This window comes from Sphaerodactylus townsendi, linkage group LG06 (assembly GCF_021028975.2).
Source record: "Sphaerodactylus townsendi isolate TG3544 linkage group LG06, MPM_Stown_v2.3, whole genome shotgun sequence".
NCBI lineage: Eukaryota > Metazoa > Chordata > Lepidosauria > Squamata > Sphaerodactylidae > Sphaerodactylus > Sphaerodactylus townsendi.
Window position 1 is genome coordinate 114064274 of NC_059430.1, and position 24641 is coordinate 114088914.

A 24641-nucleotide genomic window follows, 5' to 3' on the forward strand; every position below is an offset into this window, starting at 1 on the left:
TTTGTTATGACTGTCTGAATTTATACATCACAACTGGAGCTCAGCTAATCTAGGAATGCTCCATTAGGCCTGTTCTACCAGAACACTGCAGAAAGGAGGGCTGCATCAGTACTGAATCAAGGAAGCCAAGAAAAAAGAACCCCAGTGCAGTGGGGAAGGAAATGTTATTGTGGGGGTCCTTGAGTCAAATAAAATGTATTTTCCCACTCTCTTATTCTCTCCCTCGTTTCGCTTCCTACAAGAGGACTGGCCAGGCAATTTGGGATCAATTCAGACAGGTATGCACAAATTGTGACAGTCTCCGTTCAAATGAAGTGATTGGCAGTCTAATAAGGGGTTCATAAGACTCCTAGTTTTGTCAAGTACAAGAACAAGGGGGTTGTGAATAACAGCAATAACAGCAATCAACAGCACGGCGGGTGGCTTAAGGTATGGCAGATCACACTACGGGCAGGTTTACTTTAGGGTACTCTCACGTGCAACATTCCCTGTAAGCACAGACACTGTATTGGTGCCATGCAGATTGGGAGGCAACCCAGCAGGGGGAGCTCTCACAGGTAGCTCAGTTCCGGCAGAGGTATGAAACAGTTAGAGGTACTATTGTTCACATGCATTTTTGCCTGGAATGATGACACTGCATCCCCCAATTACCTTTTTGTCCATAAAGTCACTATATCTAAAAGTAAACTGACAGGCCTCTCTGTGGACAGAAAAAGCTGCGAGCCTAGATAAGGTCTCTACCTTCCTCCCTCAGGTATGCAAAATAATGTGACACTGAAAGATCCTCCCCAAAAAGACCTTCGAGGAACAACCTGATAAGGATTCATTATGTTACATTCTAGAGAAGGGGTCTGCAACCTGTGGCTCTCCAGATGTTCATGGACTACAAATCCCATTAGGCCCTACCAGCATGGCCAATTGGCCGTGCTGGCAGGGCCTGATGGGATTTGTAGTCCATGAACATCTGGAGAGCCGCAGGTTGCAGACCCCTGTTCTAGAGGCAACAGGATGTAGCAGACAGCTCAGAATCACTTTTAAAAAGGGGGCTGAGGACAAAGCCTGTTCAAGCCTATGACAGCTTAGAAAACCCTGAAAGGAAGAGAGTTTTTATGGGGTAGGGCAGGATTGTCCCTCTCCCCCAACAATTCTTATCCAGCCTTGACAACCTGTTTGTTAGCAAAGAAGAAAAGACAACAAGAAGAGATGCTATACCAGTGGTGGCGAACCTATGGCACGCGTGCCAGAGGTGGAACTCAGAGCCCTCTTTGTGGGCACGTGCGCCGTCGCCCCAGTTTGGGCACTCGGCAGTGGCATAGCGCCAAGGGGGCGAGGGGTGCGCGATGCACTGGGCACGTTCCCCTGCAGGGGCATAGTGAGGGTGTTTCGGGGACGTGGCGGAGTATTTCAGGGCATTCCAGGGCAGGGTGGGGGTGGAGGGGTGTTGGCAGGGGCACAGGGTGCACGCATGCCCCGGTGGAGTTTCCCCTTGCTCCGCCCCGGCACTCAGTCTCTAAAAAGTCCGTCATCACTGTGCTATACTGTTAACTAGAAACAAACCCAAGAGAGCCATCAAGCCATCTGAAAGGCTGAGTGATGACCAGAACGGAGACTCAAGAAGTTTCCCCAAAATTTTAATGAACTGAAAAGGATATGGACAGACGGTACATTTGTATAGCAAAAGAAGTCCCCAATAATTTAGTGGTTCACACCGTTTACAAGCTATGTTGGCAAAAGGAGAGATTACGAACACTTGATGCCCCTCCACACACTCTTTTTTCTGTGTGTGGGGGACAAGCAAATACTGCAAATATATTACTGAACACCCCCTGCAGAAGCTGGCAGCATGTGTGGTATCTCACAAAACCCCTGGCATGACAGGGAAAAACAGGAAAGCCTTCCTTACAAAAATAAGGACTTCAGACCGTCCTGTTCAAGGCAGAGCTCTCAGTGAGAGTCTCAAAGGCATTGTCTGCTGAAGTCACTTTCTCACATATACAGCCCCCTTGATGCAAGGAGATCTCTCAAGTCCGGGAGGGGGATCTCAAATTTCTAAAGTGGGAAAATTTATACATTTTAATGTGTTAATTGCTTAAGAGCAACAATCCTAAGGTTTCCTACACAGGAAGCCTGGGGGGAAAAAGGTGGCAATGAATAACCAAACCCATGGCTTGGTTTTAAAACATATGCAGGTTTTAAGGACAGCCTCTCATCTCACATTCTACAAAGGATGGAAACGTCGCCATTTAACCTTCCTGTAACAGAAGTAACCAGAAAATGCCAATCTCTTCTTGGCAGAGCTCTGACTTCTTCAGAAATCCATGAACTATCCCAGTCTTCGGAAGTTCTCGTTTCAAAAATCACAAAGCGGGCGGGATGCTAGTCGCGGCAGGCTTAGCGCCACAGCCTCAACCAGACACGTGAAAGAACAGAAACAGGTTAAAAGAACAGCGGTGTGACATGATTCCTCAAAATTAAACATGATTTAAGGAACTCCATCCCAGCTATTGTGGAGAGAATGCCCACAGTGTCCACTATAAAGGGTCTTCTGATGGACAGCAAGGTGTATCCTGGTGGAAACAAGAAACAAAAAAAGGATTATTTACCTACCACCATAAAAGCATACAAGGAAACACACAATTTCACCATTAAAAAAAAAGCGTTCTCAGGAAGAACTCCCTGGATTGCCTCCTGCTGCTTCACTATTCATAGAATCTACCATAGTAATCAAGGCAGGTGTACAACAGGTGAAGACCAAAGTAATTACATCAGTGCGTACTTATACTCACAAAATGAGTAATATTTCAACCAATAATAAATTGGAATACAATTCTATTTTTGTTCTCTCAGTAACAACTCAAAATATTATTAATATAGTTCAACAGGTAAGCAGGTAGGCTGTTTGGCTATAAAACCTCCGGATTTGGTTTTTATTTCAATTATTCTTTTTCAAGCCATTATAATTCATGTAAAGTTTTTTCTTTCTCCTCTAGGAGTAAACCTATTTTCTTAAAGTTAATATTGCCCAATTTTCACTCCAAAAGGCTCTTCTTACAAAGGTTTGAAAAAGAATCATCGAAATCAAAACCAAATACAGAGGTTTTGTAGCCCAACAACCTAAATCCGTGGTGGCGAACCTATGGCACTCCAGATGTTCATGGACTACAATTCCCATCAGCCCCTGCCAGCATGGCCAATTGGGAATTGTAGTCCATGAACATCTGGAATCCCATAGGTTCGCCACCATGGGCCTACATGCTTACCTGTTGATCTCATAATAATATTACAGTTGATACTGAAAATTTACAAAGATAGAGCCAACATTCCAATTGTCAGTAGTTGAAATATTACTCGTTTTGTGAGTATAAGCATGCATTGGTGTAATTACTTTGGTCTTCACTATTCACTGAGGTAGGACACCAGGTTGCCAAACCCTGCTTCATCTGTACTTGCACCAGCACAACACAGCTTGGGACACGAGAGGTGGCATACTCCAAATTAGAAGGGATGAAAGGATCTAACTGGGCAAGAATAAGGAAGTCTTAGAGAGGGGTCGGCTCCCAATATGGAGCAGAGGGAGGGAGAATATAGGAAAGCCCAGAACATTAGAAAAGGAAATATTACCAGCAGTTATTCATGATTCACTGTTGTGAACTTCAGTTCCGTGATCTCAGAGTCTGGTGAACTGCTTCCACTTCTGTCACTGTACGTATCTCTGTGGAGTTCAGATTTCACGAGAAAAGGAAGGGTTTTGATCACAAATGCATCAAAACTGCCTCTGGCTCATTTGTTATGTTCATTCACGTCAAATGGGCAATCAAGGCATGTGTGGCCAAAACCTACAGCTTACTACAACCTGCAACACTCTGCCAAACCAATCACTAGACACAGATTTTCTCTACAAATTCACACATTTCATGTATTTATTTAGTAGATACCCTAAACAATGACTTTCAGATTGAGGCTTTTGAGGTAGATAGAACTGATATTAAAGTAATCAATAATTAACAAGGAATCACCACACTGAACGGATGAAAACCAGTAAGCCAGTATGGAGGTGTGGTTGGGGTGCCAGACTAGGATTGAATTCCCACTCTACCACAGAAACACATTGGTTAATGACCTTAAGTTGGTCACACGCTCTGTCTAATGACCTTAAGTTGGTCACACGCTCTGTCTAAACTACCTCATAGGATTGTTGTAAGTAAAATGGAGGAAGACATTATTTGCTTTTGGGCCCCAGCGTGGAGAAAGGCAGGGTACAAATTCAGAAATCAAGACAATTCATATCACATTATTTCCCATTACTATGTATGGGTGTGAAAGCTGGACAACAACAAAAGCTGACAGGAAGGAAAAGTGAAGGAAAGGAAGGAAGGGAAAGGAAGAAAAAAATTCATCTGAAAAGTGGTGTTGGAGGAGAGTTTTGCAGATGTGGTGGACCACCAACAGCTCAAATCAAGCCTGAACTTTCCCTAGAACAGAGGTCTGCAACCTGTGGCTCTCCAGATGTTCATGGACGACAATTCCCATCAGCTCCTGCCAGCATGGCCAATTGGGGTTGATGGGAATTGTAGTCCATGAACATCTGGAGACCCACAGATTGCAGACCCTTGCCCTGAAGCTAAAATGACTAAACTGAGGCTGTTGTTCTTTGGTCCCCTAAAGGGAAGACAACAGTCTTCTGGTGAGGTCCATGTGTGTAACAAATGAATCTGAATTTGTGTATATGATGTTACATTTGTTTGAGTTTTGAGTTATTGGTTAATTGTAAGATATCAATTAACGGGAATTATATTCTTTATTTTTAAGATCAATAAAACAGTGCTGTTCAAAGAAAAAAAGAAACCCTCATCATTATGTAAAATAAAACAGCAGTCCAACAGCACCTTAAAGACAAACCAAATGCATCCCACAAACTTTAAAGAGCCAAAGCTCATTTCATCAGAGGTGCCGCTAGAGTCCTGCTTTGTTTTGTTGCTACAGACTAACATGGCTGTGCATCTGGAATTACTGTAATTAGGTAGGATACTGCTCTCTAGCATCAAGGAAAACAGATACTGCATAACCTGAAAGCATTTGTGCCTAGCACGACATATCATATTTGAGTACCACAATCAACAGCGTGGAAATCACCTGCCAGCTAATGACACACTTGGCCAGGCAACTTATTTGAACTCACCTGGGGGAGAGTCTGCAACCTTTCTGCAGATAATGTGTGAGTCTCCCTGCAGATGCCAAGAGGAGGCCAAAATATGGGGGAGATGGCTTGATAGGTCTGGAAAGGAACTCTGGATGATACTGAACACCAACGAAAAATGGGTGCTCTGAGAAAGAAGGCAGTAAATACAGCAATAGGTGAATACTGTTAGAAAACTCAGGCCAAAGTGCATTATTCTATATAAAGCAGGTCCTAACATCTGTCTAATACTGACAGGCATCTGGGTTCATTTCTGGAATTTAAGGAAAGAACACAAAGATTCGAAGTATCATCTATATGCAAATTCTGAAACAACTCTCTTCACCATTGGCTGCTGCAATACTTGTCACTAATTATTTATAAGCATGGAACAAAGAGCAACGCTTGGAATATCCAAAACTGTATTTTGGAAAACAAAGCGAAATAAACTTTTTAATAGTTCCAAGTAGGAAGCAGCCATTCCTGCCTTTGTTGCAGCTTATGATCGAGCTGAGAGCAAAAAGAGATGAGTTTTCATCAAGTTTGCAAAAAACTCCCCATATTAGCTCTTACGACTCTCTCATACAGGTTCAAGACTTCTCACCGTTTTGTTTTCTGTGGAATGTCCAGTGAAGAAGAGTTAAATCAAATGCTCACTAGCTGCTATGGGACATTTTTGCTGATCCCAATAAATGCATTATCCTATTATCGATTTCCCATCCCCTGGTTTTTAACTCACGCTCTTACCTTCCAGCTCGACCACTTCCATTCGCTCCCCTTCTACATCCTGGCCCACAAACTTCATGCCTTTTTCTTCAAAGGCATTCTTCAACTCTGGATTTACCTATGGAAAGGAAACTGGTATCACATGCTCTCTTGTTCCTAGAAAATTCAATGTGGGGGGTGAAGGGAGCACAAGGACAAGGAAGGTCACAACGTGACTGATGGTACCTCAAATCTGTGCCTGTGCCTCTCTTCTAGGTGGTCACCATCGCCATATAGTTTCCCTAATCAAGAAGAAAATACAACCTTAACTTACAAGAAACCACAGCTGCTCTAATTCCAGCTTCTAGGTTCAAATTGTGAAGTCCCTGTCATTATATGCTTCTGTGAAACCCCAATTCTGTTAGTATCTCAGCTGATCATTAGTTTATGCCGCTCCACCCCTGGAGGTATTCTGCTCTTAGTTTAAGGCAGAAGACTGTTGTCTTTTCCAAGAGAGAATCTGAGCTTCTGCACCACACGCCTCAGCAACAAGTTCTAGCAAAGCCCACCAATAACCAAAAGGGGAGAAAGAAAAAATAGGGATCTGGGAAATGTCATACTCATGACTGAATTCTTTGTTTGGAAGACTGTTCGCCTTTTGCCAAGCCTCATGGTTCCACCCATTTGACCAGGATTATGTTCCGGCATGTCTATTACCTGGAGGGGATAATGCGAAGAACAGTGCATTGTAACCGAAAAGCAGTTAGGGAGCAAACACTGCTGAACTGACATGGGGGGAAAACAAATCAACGTGCTTTTTTGGCATAATCAACTTCTAAGTAAGTTGATGTTAATTGCTGATATTCCACAAGGGGAAAATAAGATCAGTTGCGGAACAGCTGAGTAATGGTCTTCAACCATTTAAGTCCCAGAACCAGTCCACATGCTCAATTATATTTTTATTGCATTTTTGGCATCAATATTATAAAGCAGTTCAGATCTGTAGCATTGTTCTATTCTGATCATTTACATTAGAACTATGGTTCTCCAACTTAATTTTACATCCACCAGTCATAGCATAGAACAATTCACATTCAAGCAACAGTTATTCTCATGATAAATTCCTTTTCAGGCAACCTAGCTCATTTCATATTTGATTCATATTTGATTAAAGGACAGCACTGAATAAGGAATCTAAGCTTCTTATGAACTATACCTCTTTATATTTAAGAATTGTGATGCAATTGTACCAATAGTTTAAGAACTTATGTCAAAAAGATACATTTGAGTTTTTGAGATGATAGTAGATTATTTATTTGACCATAATTGTTTATGTTTTCACTATCAGCCAGCCGGTGTGCTGCGCAATTTCCTGGGTTAATTACATCCACCAGTCATAGCATAGAACAATTCACATTCAAGCAACAGTTATTCTCATGATAAATTCCTTTTCAGGCAACCTAGCTCATTTCATATTTGATCTCCTAGTTAAAGAACAGCATCGCTTGTTGCTGTCGTGGTATGCAAGAAGTAAAATCAGCCTACCACTGGGTGCGTAGTCTTGGGGTCAAATTCTGTTGAGTTGGCATCTGTATGTTAAAGACACACAAGTACATTAGAACATTAAAATCAGATTGCACTTGCTGTACAAACCCAGAGCTTTAATACAAACAAACAAAAAAACTATATTTTCTCCATTCACAAGAAGAGGCATCTTTCCTGTCCATCTCACGTAAGGTAGTAAGGCAATGAACGCAACATGATGGAAGCCCACAAGGTACCACTGGACGACCTAAAACTCCCCTCCCAGCATACCATAAGCAGGCAGATTTCCTCTTCAACTCCTCTGCTCCTGTCTTTACCTGGTGTTCAACTGCCCTGAAAATTCCATGACTCCAGGAGGATGCTCAGACCTCTTCAGACCAGTGTGTGTATGTGGGTGTATGGGTGTATGCAGATACCCCCTCCCGCCCGGTTCCCTGTCTGTGGGTGGGCTGCCATTGCTGCCTTCCCAACAGACACTTGAACACACGCTTCGGAAAGAAGCTGCCAGAGGCACAAAAGAACTGTGGATTAAGAATCTGGATCTTTCCCCCCTTTCTTTCTCTCTCGCTCTTTAATGGACTCAGTTGCTGTCAACACACTATGTTAGGTGCCCATTCATCGGACCATTTTGGGGAGCCTTTTCCTTTGGTTAATTCTGAAAGCTTTGGGGGGGATGGCACACCTAGAGATCTTCTGAGTATGTAGATACCCTTGCCTTACATGTGGGTAGCCTGACATTCGCTGGAAAAATAGGGGTAGTTCCTCTTTATGGCTAATCCTTGTACATTTCAAAAGTGCAACTTTGTTTATGCTAAACCAGAGCAAACACCCATTGTTTGTGACAACAGGCTGGATCCAAAATGTTCTGGTTCTGCTAACAATGGAGGCACATTCCACTAGCAGAAGAGGCATATTTCACTGGAGGAAGGCTCCTTGTACTGAAGCAAATCTCTGGAGGAAAGTTCCACCAGTAATGAAATGCAATCTATGGATCCAACCCCTGTGTATATTAGCATCCTTAATGGCCAAGAAGGTTTCTACCCATCACTGCTGTTACCTTTCCAACCCAGGATGTTGCGTGCAAACTCCACAACTGCTAACTGCATTCCCAAACAGACCCCTAAAGAAAAAAAAGAAGAGGAAACCATATAATGGAGGCACACAGACAGCAACATTAAGGACATTGGTTTTACAACAGTGGCGGATTCCCTCATCCTGTCTGCAACTCCCCAGTAATACTCCTGACAATTATATATATCAGGGTTAACATAAAGAAGACAAATGCACAATGCAAGAGGTCACTGATCCTGTGCCACGACTACAGCAATCTTGATGCTGAAAGCCAGGGGTGTCCAGCTCTTGCCCTCCAGATGTCCATGGACTACAATTCCCATCAGCCCCACCAGACCCTACATGGAATTGTAGTCCATGAACATCTGGAGGGTCAGAGTTGGACACTCCTGCTGTAAGCAAAACAAATATTGCCCCATATCACCCACATCCTACTATCCCCCATCAACATAGTGTCATACAAAAGGCCCCAAGAAATCTGTACCAATAGGCACCAAGATGATATACCCAAACTTCACACAACAGGGAGTATGTCCTTGTGATTGAAGTATGCATCCGGGGAAGAATAATGTTCCACTTCTACTTTTTCTGCACATTTCTACATATGTTGAGAACCATCGTTTCTCTCACCTAAGAATGGTTTTTTCTGTTTTCTTGCCCAAGAAATAGCTTGTATCTTCCCTTCTGTCCCTCGGACACCAAACCCCCCTGGTACCAGGACTCCGCTGTAGAAAGAGAAAAAGATCGGTGAATACTGCATGTTTCAACCTTAGCTCCCTGAAGGGTATTTCAGTGTGAGACAGGCATTTTTAACATTCATTCACCCAGCTACATAAGTATAGTTATACTTCAGAGGACAGGGGGTGAAGAAGAAAGAAGAGGAGGAGGAGTTTGCATTTATATCCCCCTTTCTCTCCTGTAAGGAGACTCAAAGGGGCTTACAATCTCCTTTCCCTTCCCCCCCCCCCCCCACAACAAACACCTTGTGAGGCGGGTGGGGCTGAGAGAGCTTCGAAGGGCTGTGACTAGCCCAAGGTCACCCAGCTGGTGTGTGTTGGAGCGCACAGGTTAATTTAGCTCCCCAGATAAGCCTCCACAGCTCAAGTGGCAGAGCAGGGAATCAAACCCAGTTCTCCAGATTAGACTGCACCTGCTCGTAACCACTATGCCACTGCTGAAGTTGGATAAACTCAAAACATCAAACCCCAAGTCTCTGCCAAACAGTGGCAAAGCAGACAGAGGGGGCAGCATTTGGAGCACAGACATAGGAGGACATGGATAGAAGCTTAATGGCATGGAATCTCTTGCTGCCCCTTGAACTCATGATGTAACACACATACTTTGGGAAACCCGGGGGAAGGGGGAGTAGTGTTAAACACTCTTCTACTTGTCCCTTCCCCCCTTCCCCCACTTCCCAGCACACACACCTCTTTGCAGAAATCTTTCTAGTCTTGCTTGGAAAATCTTTTCTTATATGTACAGTTAGTTTAGGTAAACATATCGAAGCCAGATAATGGGCACTTCTCCCAGAAAGAGATGGAAGTTCAAAGTCAGGCAGTTACGTTCACAATGTTCCTTTTCTTCCAGGGGACATCTGTCCCGGGCCATAATTCAAGGGCTCAGCAGCATCGGTTTACAATCCATTTGAGCCAAAGTACTCATGCCAAACAAGAATCAGAGGTGGCAAAGGGGGAAAACTTGAGGGGAAAGGAGGGGGTTTAGAACTGAGCATTTCTTATTTAAGGGATTCATGTGCCATCTCTGAATCAGGCCTGCTATATTCCACAACTAATACTCCCTTGCCTTCCTTCTCATTAATCTGTCTACGTGACGTTTTCTTCTCAAGTCTACAGAGCTGTTGATTCTTAACCCCCTGTGTAAAACTCTATGTTTATATGCTGCGGCACTGGTTATTGCCGAACCTGTGAACCGCCTCGAGCCCTTCGGGGGTGAGGCGGTCTACAAATAGGCTGTGAAAATATTTACTGACCCCTCGCATCCTGGACATAAACTGTTTCAACTCTTACCCTCTAAACGTCGCTACAGAGCACTGCACACCAAGACAACTAGACATAAGAACAGTTTTTTTCCCGAATGCCATCACTCTGTGAAACAAATAATTCCCTCGATAATGTTAAACTATTTATTATATACTTATTATATAATTACTGCACTACTTTTTTCATCATTCCTATTACCCATCTCCTCCCACTTATGACTGTATGACTATAGCCTGTGCTGACATTTTATTTTATTTTATTTTATGATTTTACATTTTATGTTTTCATTACTACTGATTGTTTCCTGATTGCTTACTAGACCTATATGACAATCATTAAGTGCTGTACCTTATGATTAAGTACTGTACCTTATGATTCTTGACAAATGTATTTTTCTTTTATGTACACTGAGAGCATATGCACCGGAGACAAATTCCTTGTGTGTCCAATCACACTTGGCCAATAAAGATTCTATTCTATTCTATTCATATAATAAATAAATAAAATATATAAATAAATAAAATCCTCCCACATTTTAGTCTCCTATCAGCATTCCTTGCCATTTACACAAGGGAAGAACATAGTTTATATCCTTTTTCATTCACCTATAGCAGGTGTCCAACTTGGTGCTTCAGATGTTCATGGACTACAATTCCCATCAGCCCCAGGCTGTGGCACGTGTAGCTTATTTGGGCCATAAGACAAAGGCAAGACCAGACTGTCCTTTGAGCACTATGTTCAAATGCACATGGAGTCTGTAGGGAGCTCTGGGCCCAGCAGGAGGCAGGTAACGAAGCCTGCACCGATGCCAGCCGCTATCCTGAAAGTCAGTGTTCCTGTCAGAGGAAATCAATGTTACAAATGTCCTTACTCAGCACTGCAGAGTTTCTGCCAGGCCTCATGGTATCGAACTGGCTCCTCCTGCAGTGTAGCCGGCTCCAAGTCAGCAGAATCAATGTACTAGGAAGAGATCCATAAGGAAACATGAGAGACTGCAGCAGAATCAGAGGAACCTAGAAGACCCTGGAGGGGTATCCCTTTTTGTTCATCACTGATTTTATCCATCTCTCTTTATCCCACCCTACCTCCAAGGACCCCAGAGCAGACTGCACGGTTCTTCCTTACTAATTTTTCATTATTATAAAGAGACTGAACACTTCCCAAAGGATTCTCAGCTGTTATCATTTGCTGTTTTCCAAAGCTACATGTGAAAAGAAGGCCCTGAAATCTGTCCCAGTCATAAAGGTTGGGTGAATTTTTGTGTTTCACTTTAGCGCCCAAACAAATATGTCTGTAGGAAAATAATGGAAAGTGTTAATGGTCACATGATTATTTTGCTAATGAGCGTTCAGAGCCAACTGGCAAAGTATGTGTGAACTATGCTGCGCCAACAATTAATCCTATACTCGTGCATTTTAGCAACTCTGAGCAATGGTTGGTCTTGACAAGATCTAATAACCCACAGAACTTGCTCTGTGACCTCACAACAGCTTTAGATTTTCCTCCTCCAAACAGCAGCCGTGTCACGGCTCAATACAAACTGCTTTGCCATGTTCCACACTTCAAAAGTATTTTCTTCCCAGGCTTCTAAGCTAATTGTATGTCGCAGACACAGCAATTCAGACACCATCTTCCAAGCCCAGGTCATTGATGCCAAGTATAACCATCACTAGAAACGGAAAATAAGAACAGAAGAAGCTTCTGGGTTTATTTGCTGCCATACTGTCAAGATTACATGCATCCCTCATTAGACCTGAACACACGGCAGGAACGTCAGGGGCAGCCTAATAGTGGGGGGCGGGGACGAATTCACCTCTGGAAGCAGAGCAGGTTTATGCCAGCTGAAGTGCCCTCCCCGGGGCATTTACCCCAGCAAAAGGGCAAATCCACTGGTGTCCATCCACTGAGTCACCCTGTGGCAGCTGGCCACAACCTGTTAGTACTCCAACGCCACTACCATCTGGGTGGTGGGGGCATTCCGGGAGCATTCCAGGGGGCAGGGCCAGCCTTAGTCAGCCTCCACAGCCCGATCAGTCCCCCTGCACTGGTGAAGTCACCAGCAGAGATATGGCATGATTTTTGTGGCATATCTCTACTCACCCCAATGGGGGCTGTGAGGTGAGGGTTTTCTTAAAAACATTTTCAACCTTCCTGCACTGCAAGAAAGTCCTTTGGAGCGGGTGGAGTGGCAACAAAGCGGAGCCATCCCCTGTCCACCCGCTCCGGATTGGGCTGTAATACTTGCAGGGAGCAAAATGACTCAAGGCTTTCAGTTGGTTGGACTGCGCTTCAAAGTGTGGAGTGTGAGACTCCTCCTCTTTACATAAGCAGGACCATCTTGATTGGTCTTGTAACTTCCCAGGAAAGGTTTTCCTCTCCTTATTTTAGGATATAACTGAACAGAAACAAAAATCTCCTTTAGTTAACACACTTGCAGAGTGATGATGTGGAGCAAAGAGAACTGTAATTGGGGATGGAAATGAATCTTTCTCTCTCCGAAAGGGACAAAATTAGTTCGCACAACACTGCCAAATAAAGAGGTGGGAGAAGTAATTTGCTTCAGGATCATTTTCACTAACAGAGAACTCATCTTAGAATAACCTTTAATGGCACTGTACTGAAACCAGCCATTATTCAGCCTTTCAGCAATTCTTATGTAACCAAGGCACATGTGTTCTAAAGAGGTTATAAAACTGAATTCCTTTTGGTAAAAAATAGAGCATTTTGTTACCAAGGAATATCAAGCTTATCTTACAAGGAAAAGTCTATTGCTGCTTTCAGAAATCAACCCCTTCAAAAGGGAGTGACCAAAAAAAACTACCGCTATGAAGTGGAGCAAAACAGAAAATGTTGGCACCCTACCAACCGCTGCATCATCACAACAAAGATGAACAGCTCACTGCTGTGTTTAACTTTTATAGCTAACGTAGCAACAACTGAGATACTGCAGAAGCTGAAGAAAATGCCCACCTTGATCTCAAGCTTGTGATTGATAGCCAAGGCAGAATGTTCCAAAGCTTTAATGACTGAGGCATAAGAATCAGAGAACTTGGTGTATTTGCCAACAAGAGCAATAGAGCAGGTCTCCAATAAACGATCGTATCTGTATCGACAGCAAGAAAAGAACACAATGCACAGTACAAATTTAGAGCCCAGGCATACCAAGTTAAAACACTGAATGAGCGATACCGGTCAGTGTGATCCTGAAAGATAACACAGCGGTACGGTCTGAGACAAGGACCTCCAACAGGTAGCTTATGTATCCCCTAAAAGACCCAGGAGAAAAAACTGTGGAAAGATCTACAAAAGGTTTTTTAAAAAACAACAACTTTATTTTGTAGGATTTTCCTCTGCGCTGTTAGCTAGTAGTTTAATTTTTGGTACCCTTGAACCACTGTTTCTTGTAAGCCTCACAGGCACCATATTGGTGCCATACAGATCGGGAGGCCGCCAGCAGGGGGAGCTCTTGAAAGCAGCTCTGTGCCACTCAGTGGTAGGGAACTTCTGCACAGTTAGAGGGACTATTGCCTTGACCACCAGAAGCACTTTTATACCAAGTCAAACCTTCTGGTCCAGCAAGATGAATCCTATCTACTCTGACTGGCATCAGATCTCCGGGCTCTTAGTTAGAGGACTTTCACACAAGCAGATTACTTTTAATGGGAGACACTGGAGACTGAACCTGGGACCTTCTGCATATTAAGCAGATACTCCACCACTGAGCCACAGCATCCCCCCCATCCTTCCAAGTGTGCCAATTAGAGTGTTGTACTAGGATCCAGGTTTCACTCCCCACCTTCCCATAGAAGCCTGCTAGCTGACCTTGGGCCAGTCGCACTGTCAGTACCACTGCTGGAAAGCTATAAAGGAACAGCACGCCTTGCTAACCGTTCCACTGCCACTTCAGGAAAAGTGAACAGCACGCAGGCCAACAGAATTAGTTCCCTGCAGAGGGAGCTCACCTATCTGCCATCTCTTTCCATTTCATGAGCATCCTCCTAGGCCGCCTCTCAATAGGAAGGTCGAGTCTGTTTTGAAAGTAATCAACCACCCCTTGCTCCTCCAGCAGTAGAGGCACTCGGTAAATGGAAGACACATCATGAACGCAAATGACCTGTTCAGTGAGAAAGAAAATATTAGGTCTTGCTACATCATGTGATTCACAAAATAATGTGCTGCTTACTTCTCAAGCTTTGTTCGAAATCCTCAGTTTGTTCTCTCGCTCTCTGTCTCTCACTCATACACACACACACACACTCACTCACCAGTTTGTTGGACCATCTGCATATTTACATGACAACTAATTGGAGTTTTATCAAAGCCTGATTTATGAATGCTGTCTTAAGTTTATTTCACCAGAGCCCTGGAAAAGCTGAATCTCACTCCTCTGGCAACTGGAATTAATTTAGGGCAGGTTTGAACAAGTGGGGCTCTGACCTCTTAAGGTTCTGACCTCTTAAGGTTCAGAAGAAGTTATCACAATCCACAGAATCTAACTATGCCATATATTATGAGTTTCAAGGTTTTGGCACAGGTTCAGAGTATGTACTACATAAACCTCTGGATTAAACTAAAAAAAAGACACCTTGTCCTTATTCTTGACTCGAAGAAGAGTGAGACATGCTGTCCCACTCCCATAACCGAACACAGACAATTGATATCTAGTAAAAGTGACCCACAATGCTGACAGCATCTTGAACAGTTTTACCTGCTCAGGTTCTACATGACAAAACATGGAAATCTTTTCTTTTACTGAGGTGTCTAGAGGAGTGGAGCATCTGCAGACAATCTAGAAAAGAAAAGGCAAGAAAACTGTAAAACAAATGGCACCAACTTTTTACAACCCTTCATTAGACATGTTTCTAAAAATAAAACACGAGGTATCTTTCACATTTATGCCTACAAATCTTTCTGTCCCAAGTCTCAGAACGGCCAAATGTTTCTGTAACAATCCAGTGTGTGCCATTTCTCTCTCTTGGTTCAGTGCTTACCAGATCTGGTGAAAGACCAAGACCCCGGAGTTCCCGGACACTATTTTGGGTGGGTTTTGTCTTCTGTTCTCCTGTAGAACTTGGCTAGTAAATGAGCATGCAAAAACATAGATCAGTGGGTCAAATCAAGGTCTTCTAAAACGCAACAACATGTTCAGATTTTAAACATTTTTTAAAAATCTAATCCTTATTTAAAGAGAAATGTGAAGCAGCAACAGCCAAATGAAGCAACATTTTACACTAACCATGCACATGTGTACATAGTTATCCCTTCTGCATCACAGGAGTTAGGAGTGAGGTCGCCCCCCCCCCCCCTGCCATCTGGAAATCTGCATTAAAAAATTTGGTCCTCCCTTTTTCTCTTATTTTAACTTTTAGAAAGAAGTAGTGTATATTTATGGTATTAAAAGATAAAATATGTTGATATTATACTACATACAATTATTATGTGTTTCTGAGTTTCTACACTTTTTCTGTGTTGCCTGCTGGGATTTGATTGTTGTCTGCGCAAAACTCCCCCAAAATTCACATTTAATTTCTTATTGCCAACCTGTGATATATACAAACCACGATTGGGAATGTTGTGACGTGAAAGGGATAACTGTACATACAGAGGTGCATATACATATACACACACACACGTATATATGTACATATACATAAAAGGTTAAGTTTCCCCTTCAGTCATATCCAACCCTGGGGTACCACTGCAAGCAGTGATTTTATAGGCAAGTTGCTTTTGTAGGGTAGTTTGCCTTTGCTTTCCCCGGCTATTCTTTACCCCCCTAGCTATATGCTAGGTACTCATTTTACCAACCAAGAAACGGATGGATGGCTGAGTTGACCATGAGCCAGCTGCCAGGGTATCTGGCCCACTGGGGGCTCGAACTCCTGACCGTGTGAGTGGCAGCGCAAGCACTTAACCACCACGCCATGCGGCTCCTTATACACACGTATGTACAGCTCTCTCTCTCACTCACACACCAACATTCACTCTGTATCCAGGAGACAGTCAAGCTCTACTCAATTTAACCTCTAAGACCCAAATAAAACATGATGATACCTGCTTCCATGGCTGTTCATTAAATGTATTATAATCACATAATTTCAAGGATCCCACTCATTGCATACTCGACATTTGACATCGAAGGAACCAATAGTAAACTCACCACCTCAGTTCCAGGGAGGATACACAAAATATGCCATTTGTTCTTCCAAACTTCAACATAATGGTTAGCAACAGAAGAACTGAATCAAGTGGGGTAGCCATACGCTACAGCGTCACAAAACTTGACTCCTCAAATTACTTCTCTATTGAAAATCCACACCATTTAAAGCAGGGGTGGTGCTCCGGACGTTCATGGACTACAATTCCCATCAGCCCCTGCCAGCATGGCCACCCCTGATTTAAAGCCAACTAGTTTTTTTGTCTTTCACAACATATAATTTGCCTTTATGACTGTGTCTCATACTGTTATTAACTTCAACCCCTTCCTGCAGTTTCCAAGGACACAGTTCTAATAACACAGTTAGCACTCAGTTAACACAGGATTAACACTCACTTAACACAGGATCCCAGTAAGCACAGGATTAAACAAATCTGATAGTTTTCCTGAGCTATTTCCAAGAGGTCACAATTAGTCAATGACATTTTTATACAGCTGTGTTCTACGATATCCCAAATGCTAAAAGGTAGACGGGCCTTGTGTAACCAAATACAATGATCTACAATGAACACAAAGGACAAAATGAAAAGCTTCCCTGAGCCTTACCTGGGGTACCAGACTGACATGAATATTGCAGAAGTTCTCTCGCCTTACTTTGAACTGGAACTGGCGGAACGCCTCGATGAAGGGCATGCTTTCGATGTCTCCGACTGTTCCTCCAAGCTAAAATAAAGGTGTCGAGAATTAAGCACATACTCTGTCCTTGGGTCACACAGCCCATCTCAATGTCACTTTGCGGAACCATCAGCAGTTAATCTTAAGATTATAACATGCAACACAACACAGTTTATGGTGTTTTCTGTTTCTTTTCAGATAAACAAGGCAATTCAATAGTAATGGAGTTCCTGACGCTTCCACACTCCTACTTTGGCCCATCTTACACCCCTCCCTTTCAATCCTCTCTTAGTCTGCAAAATCTACGTGGTGTTGGAAAGAGTCATCAAGTCAAAGCTGACTTTTGATGATCCTGTGGGGGAGGGGAGGAGGAGGAGTTTGAATTTGTATCCCCCTTTCTCAAGGTGGCTTACAAGCTCCTTTCCCTTCCCACAACAGACACCTTATGAGGAAGATGGGGCTGAGAGCGGTCCAAAGAACTGTGACTACTCCAAGGTCACCCAGCAGGAATGTGGAAGTGGTTTGCCATTGCCTGCCACTGCACGGGCTAAGAGAGTTTTGAGAAAACTATGACCGGTCCAAGGTAGCCCAGGACAGTATGCTGCATCCAGACAAAGCGATTCCCAAGAGATTAATCTGTCCTGAACCCTCAGGGAGTAACAGACCCTGGATAGAAGAGATACCAACCTCAATCACACAGACTTGAGGCTCCACACCATCTTCATCAACAGGGATTCGAGCCTGCCTCATTACCCACTCCTGAATTGCATCTGTAATATGGGGCACAACTACAAAACGAAGACAAGACAATATCAGGAATACAGTGTGATGGCTTTCTAACCAAAACACATCACAAAATGATTATTTTTACATTTCTCTGTTATTAGGCGTCATTTTCTTCATATGCCAACAAGGAACTTTGTAGCCCTCAGAACAATTCATCCCCCAGAGATTTGCTGTAACTTCCATGTCAGATGATATCAAGGATTGTTCCGCAGCATATGACCCAGCCTTAAAATCCACTATATGTGGAAACAGTGCTGCCTTTGAAACATGGATTAAGAAGAAGAAGAGTTTGAATTTATACGCAACTTTTCTCTCCTGTAAGGAGACTCAAGGTGGTTTACAAGCTCCTTTCCCTTCCTCTCCCCACAACAGACACCTTGTGAGGTAGGTGGGGCTGAGAGAGTACCTAAGAACTGTGAGTAGCCCAAGGTCCTCCAGTTGGGTGAGGAAAGATGAAATTAAATATTGAAGAAAGAAGACAGCTAGAGAATACAGGCAGAAGGTTCAGTAAATGGGAAACAACATGCGCTGAACCAGGTTTACACTAAGGAGAAAGTATCGAGTCAGACTAAATTACAGAACTTTGATTAGTTACTGACTATGAAATCCACTGTGTCACTTAGGCCAGGCTTAAAAGTCTGTGGTAAGATGGATTTTCAGCTAAAACAATTTTAAGATTGCCCTACATGTTCTTCATTCTGCAGAGAAAGCCCTGTTGGTAAATATCTCATTTGTGGGGGAAAGGATCAGCACAGAGAGATACTGAGACTGCTCTACTCCAGAATATCTGATTTAGAACTCTCTCTGCAGGGCGTGGGATGTAACAAACTCCCTGCCTAGATTCTGCAGACAAGCAAAAGACTTCTCAGAAATGCCTTTTATCTATAAACCGCGGGGTGGCCAAGCCCTCTGTGGTTTAAAAACTATTGACTTGGTATCTTTTAGTACTATATACAATGACTGCTTTAATGGCAATTCTTTTTTTCCCCTCATTAGCAGGAATTTGTAAAATGTTGTATGCTATAGAAACCCTGTGAGGACTAAGCAAGGCAAGGCAACACTGCCCCCTCCCCCGGCAATCCGTTATAAAATAGAATCACAGAGTTGGAAAAGACCACAAGGGCCATCAAGTCCAACCTCCTGCAATGCAGGAACACACAATCAAAGCATTTTCAACATATGTTCATCCAGCCTCTGTTTAAAAACCTCCGTAGAAATGTAAGAAACAGCATGCTATAAATCACTGTAAGTAAACAAAGAACAGAACACTGACATTCAGAGACCCAGAGGAATGAACAGTACTCACAAAGGTCGAAACAAAGTGGATCCATTTCCAGTATTTACCTTGAACAGTTTTGCCCAGATAGTCTCCTTTCCTTTCTTTGTTGATGACAGACTGATAAATTTTCCCTGTTGTCAAATTATTGTCTTTGGTGAGACGGATATCGAGAAAGCGTTCATAGTTACCAAGGTCCAGATCCACTTCCCCTCCATCATCCAACACGAACACCTCACCTGCAGCAAACAGCAGCACATGAGGATGAGCAGACTGGCTTGGAAACAATAATTACCCCCTCCTCCTTGCTGCCCCCCTCCCTGCATCTGCTAAGACCACTCTGCTGAGGAAGAAAAATATTAACAACATTATCTGAACTCCCTTGAGGATTTTGTTTGTGAAGCTAATCCATACAACAAAAGCCATAGGCAGAGATGAGTAACGTACTTCAGTGGCTAAACACCGCCTAGAAATAAAGTGTAATAAGATGGGGGAATATGATGATTTGAAACAATTCTGTGCCAACTTTCACCTGGAAAAAAGTCTGGTCACTATTATTATTATTATTGTAGATTTCACAGCTACCAGATCTTTAGCTGGCTGTTGGCCTTCATTACAATTCGAGCCTCACCCAGAAGCCCAGCGTGCCGATTACGACTGGGATGATGATGATGATGGTAAATTTCACAGCTGCCTCACCCAGAGGCCTAGGAAGTTGTAATGTATCGGCATAGTATTCGTGTGGATCCCAGCAGGGCTGCCTTCTGAATTTGACAGATGTTAATTCTGTCAATTCGAAGATGTTTCAAGTGCTGCCCTAGTGTTTTTGGGATGGTGCCCAGTGTGCCTATTATCATTATTGTTATTATTATCATTATTATTTTATTTATTTTTTCGATTTATAGACCGCCCCATCCCCAAGGGGCTCTGGGCGGTGCACAACATCCATATATATACAGTAAATAGAGGTTCACAATAGTGACCACATAACAATCAACACATTAGCTAAAATCAAGTAAAATCTATTAAAACAGCGATCAACATAACAATAGTAGGCGTCCTATACCCAGTTCATTAAAATCTCCCCAGAAAGAAGGTCACTAGTGTTTTTGGGATGGCGCCCAGCGTGCCAATGATGATGATGATGATGATGATTATTTCGATTTAGTAGACCGCCCTACCCCTGAAGGGCCCAGGGCGGTTTACAAGCCAACCAAACAGAATACATTACCGCTAAAAACAATCGAATAATCTCAATTAAAACAATAAATACAATAAAAACAATAACCTTTCCATAATTAATTAAATAGATGATGTCCGGTACTAAACCCCGGGAAGGGACTGGCAGATGTTCAAATAAGCCAATGACACATAGGGCAATGGAGTGCCTAACAATTTCAAATATATACAGACATACAAATACACACATCTCCAAGGTATGAATGCTATTTGACTCTTATTACAAATTATGTCCTCAGAATTACTTTATTTTAAAAATGAAATGTTACATAAATACTATATAGAATTCTGTATTTCACATATTACATACCGTGCTCGTAAGGAGAGAAGGTCCCTGCATCAATGTTAATGTACGGGTCAATTTTAATGGACGTGACGTGCAACCCGCATGATTTGAGAATTGTCCCAATGCTGCTGGCGATGATCCCTTTTCCAATCCCAGAGATAACACCTCCTGTTACCAAGATGTATTTCATTTGTTTTACTGCCTGGAAAAAAAAGGGAATTAAAAAAAAAACCCTGTAAAATATCTCTGGAGAAAAATAAATATAACCATGTCTCAGCCCTTCCCCCCAGTCAAAACACGGCAACTGTTTGGAATGTTCTAAAAAATAAAAAGTAACAAAAAGTAACATTTTAAAAAAACTGTAAAACATCTCTGTTTGGAGAAAAATAAATATAAACATGTTTCACACCCCACCCCACTTAAATCAGAATAAGGCAACTGTTTGGAATGCTCTAAAAGGTAACAAAATAGACAAATTAACATCAATCACCCATAACCATCACAATAAACCTTTTTGGTTGCAAGTTTATGCCAAAATATTTGTACTAATTCTGTCAAATGAAACCTCCAATACAAGCAACTGTTTTTCAGACTTGATTCTTCTCCTTAATCTCCATCATCTTTTTTAATCAGAGTCCACACTACAAGTTTAATTAACAAAAGTTATCATCCCTACATTACGCCTTCTGAAACCATGCCTGAACCTTGAAACTGGATTTACACCTGTTCTTCCCGTTGCTTATCCCTCCTTCCCTTCTCTGTAATTTTGAACGTAACCTCTCCTGAGACAAGAAGGGCTTGTATTTTTGCTTACACTGTTCAGCAAAGTGTCATACATACTCCGCTGATTTATAGCCAGTTACAGTGAAAACCAGAATAGCTAAGTTGTCCACCCGTCTACAATACAATAAGGAATAGTAAAGCAATATGGATATATTTTGACTGAGAAAGAGCAAGGTCTACAAACAGACGAACAGCACAAGTTTCCCAAGAACCAAACAGACAGGAGGGCATTTAGATTTAGAAAAAGGGCAATTTTATAGAAACCCTGCCAAAAGGAATTGAAAATTCAGCTGGGATGGTCATCAGCTACTTGGAAACTTCCAGGTTTGAGAGGAAATTGTGTTACTTCAGACCACAGTATCAAAGCAAATATAATAACCTGGGATAAGAAAGCATTCTTCCAAGAGCCCAGCAAACAGAGATTTACTGGAATGAATTGGCAATTTGGCTGGAATATTATGTCATGCCTACTCAAAACAACATCTGTCAAGGAACAGGAGCTTACTGCATTTAAGAAAGGTGGCCAGTTTCAGCTAAATTCCTAAACAAAGGGAACAGGACCCATTGAGTTAAATGGGACTTACCCAAAGTGACAACCAGAACAAAGTCACTATGCTCTACAAAAAAAAGTCACTATGCTCAATTAAAAAAAGACTACAAAAATAAGCAAAAAGTTGCTAACAAACATGTAAATCTACACTCTGGACATTTTTTTTACTATTTGCACAATGATGGTGTGAGACCAACGTTTTGGCAGCAGATTCTCACACACGACTTTGATTCTTGCATTTCATTTCTATTCATTGTTAGAATAAATGTGCACATTTATTAGAAGCTTTTTGCATATTTTTGTAGCCTGGGCATAGTGACTTTGGGTTGTTACTTGTGTGCACACTGTACCCTATTTGCTGTTGTTAAACTTACCCCAAAGCAACCATGCTTAAAGTCTATTATAGCAAAAGTGACAAAAGAATCTTGTAGCACTTTTACTAACACAGGCTTAAGACAGTATTATGTTTGTGTGAGTCAAAGGTCACTTGGTCAGCTGCAACCGCATCCAAGGGAAGCTGGCTGACTCATCCATGGCTCCATCCTGATAAATTCATTAGGCTCTTTTGCTGTTCTGAATACAGCTGACTTATCCCTGTAAACTTTATGGCCCTAGATGTATTTACTGTCTGGATTTCACAGAGTCTACCATAAAAGGCATTGCCAGCTTTGAACACATAAGAAGACTCCCATAGTTGCACCCCAGAAGGCCAATGCATAGAATATAGCAGTTGAAGATACTCCTTCACATTGCCTCCGATTTATTGAAGTACACTGCTTCCGAACATGGAGGCTCTATTCACACAACTTTTCAGCATCTGCATTTCAACATTACCCATATTATACATGCATGCATAATTAATTATCTATATGCACGCATAGTATAGCTTTTTATTCAAACATTTATTATTATTATTATTATTATTATTATTATTATTATTATTATTATTATTATTATTATTTATTGGGTTTATAGACCGCCCTCCCCCGGAGGCAAAGTGCAAAGTGGGGGCGGAGGATGGAGACGACGAGGCCAGATTCAGACTGCAGCCACATGACAGTTCACTCCACCTTGGGGGTGCCACACAATCGGGACCCTCCATGGTGCTGAGGCGGGAAAGGAAGGAAAGCGGGTGGGGTGGAAGCATCGTGTCCCCCACCCTTCATACTGAGGGTATCTCCCTCCTCATCCCCCCAGCAATGGGCAACGCAAAACAGCCTTGACAGGCGCCTGCCAGGACGACCCCCCCCCCCCGGACAGGCCACAAGCCTCCCCCCCTCATCCTCACGCGCGCTTTATTAACTGCCCCTGCCCCCCCCCCGCCACTGTCCGCGCGCCCGCCGCCTACCGGCTCGGCGCGCACGCGCACAAAGCCCCACCGCCGAAAGAGAGCAAAGGGCCTTTGAGGACGATCTGCGGCTGCCGCCCAAACGAACCAAGCGAAAGGAAGGAGGGGAGGAGCGCGGGTGAAGCCGGCGCGCGCGGGACAACGCATGGCACAGAAGGCGGGGGGAGGGGGACGGGAAGGAGGAGCCAGCGGCATGACCGAACGCGCCTGCGCGTGGAAGCCGGGAGCCGGCGGACGGATAGTCCCGGCTTTCTCTCATAGGGTTACCTCTAGGGGTGGGGCTTGTTCTAGGAGGCGGGGAAGTGGGCGGAGTCAGGATGAAGAACGTGCGCGGGAATGTCTGGATGAAGAAAGGCGCGTTTTCTGTTTTGGAGTTGCCGCGGTGCGAGTGTGTGTATGAAACTTTCAATAATATGAATGGCTTCCATTGGTTTAATACAACGTGATTAATACGTCATTATGTGTTTCATCAGAGGCTGGCATGGTGTAGTGGTTAAGGTGTCAGTCTAGGACCTGGGAAATCCAGGTTCGAATCTCTTCTCCTGCCTGGAAACTTGCTGGGTGGCTTTGGGTCAGTTGCAAATTCTCAGCCCTAACCTTGACTAGTATTTGGATATGAGACCTCCAAGGAATACCAGGAGTATGACACACAGGCAGGTAATGGCAAATCACTTCCAAAGATCTCTCGCCCTGAAAACCCTACAGCGTTGCCACAAATCAGCTGTGAAATAATGTAAATTGTGTCGGTTTAATATAATGTATAGGTTTAAATAATTATTTTACTTGGCATATGATAGGAAACTATCTGGCTTCTCTTCTCAAAGTTACCATTGAATCCACCCGTAATCCTCACACGCATTAGGTTGTTTATCACCATCTTGATACAGTTAACAGTTGTAATTTGTTGGATAGTTTTAATGGTTTAAAGTTGTCACATAAAGTGTTGTGAGCCCCCTCAAGCCCAAAAGGGGAGGAATGGTATGCTAAATCTAATAAAATAACAATAAAATTTTATTTATTTTATTTGTATTGTTGTGCTGTTGT

The 24641-nt window shown here is 42.9% G+C and overlaps 1 protein-coding gene across 2 annotated transcripts; it reads right to left on the bottom strand.

The window, feature by feature from the left end:
* Positions 1 to 1615: 1615 nt before the first annotated feature.
* Positions 1616 to 23759, bottom strand: CTPS1 (CTP synthase 1). Of its 2 annotated transcripts, none has more exons than XM_048501206.1 (19): positions 23598 to 23759; positions 20941 to 21114; positions 19460 to 19630; positions 18017 to 18117; positions 17261 to 17377; positions 15489 to 15572; positions 15206 to 15286; positions 14460 to 14611; positions 13468 to 13600; positions 11369 to 11457; positions 9128 to 9222; positions 8484 to 8546; positions 7427 to 7470; positions 6502 to 6598; positions 6128 to 6183; positions 5924 to 6020; positions 5180 to 5324; positions 3622 to 3712; positions 1616 to 2567 (listed from the first exon to the last, which is right to left on the bottom strand). In XM_048501206.1, exons 2-18 carry the CDS (start codon positions 21104 to 21106, stop codon positions 3628 to 3630), a joined length of 1776 nt encoding a protein of 591 aa, XP_048357163.1. In that variant the 5' UTR covers positions 21107 to 21114; positions 23598 to 23759; the 3' UTR covers positions 1616 to 2567; positions 3622 to 3627. The 2 variants fall into 2 exon arrangements, with proteins under 2 accessions (XP_048357163.1, XP_048357162.1); XM_048501205.1 differs by having other exon boundaries at positions 20941 to 21118.
* Positions 23760 to 24641: the final 882 nt, after the last annotated feature.

Bases quoted from the DNA above. Each gene is read 5' to 3' on its own strand.
- CTPS1 (XM_048501205.1), bottom strand. From the start codon at position 23,744: ATGCGTTGTCCCGCGCGCGCCGGCTTCACCCGCGCTCCTCCCCTCCTT. The intron at 15,287-15,488 runs GTAAGCACTGAA...TTTCTTTTCTAG, and splicing joins TTGGTCTTTCACCAGATCTG to ATTGTCTGCAGATGCTCCAC. The intron at 6,021-6,127 runs GTACCATCAGTC...TCCTTTCCATAG, and splicing joins GGCACAGGCACAGATTTGAG to GTAAATCCAGAGTTGAAGAA.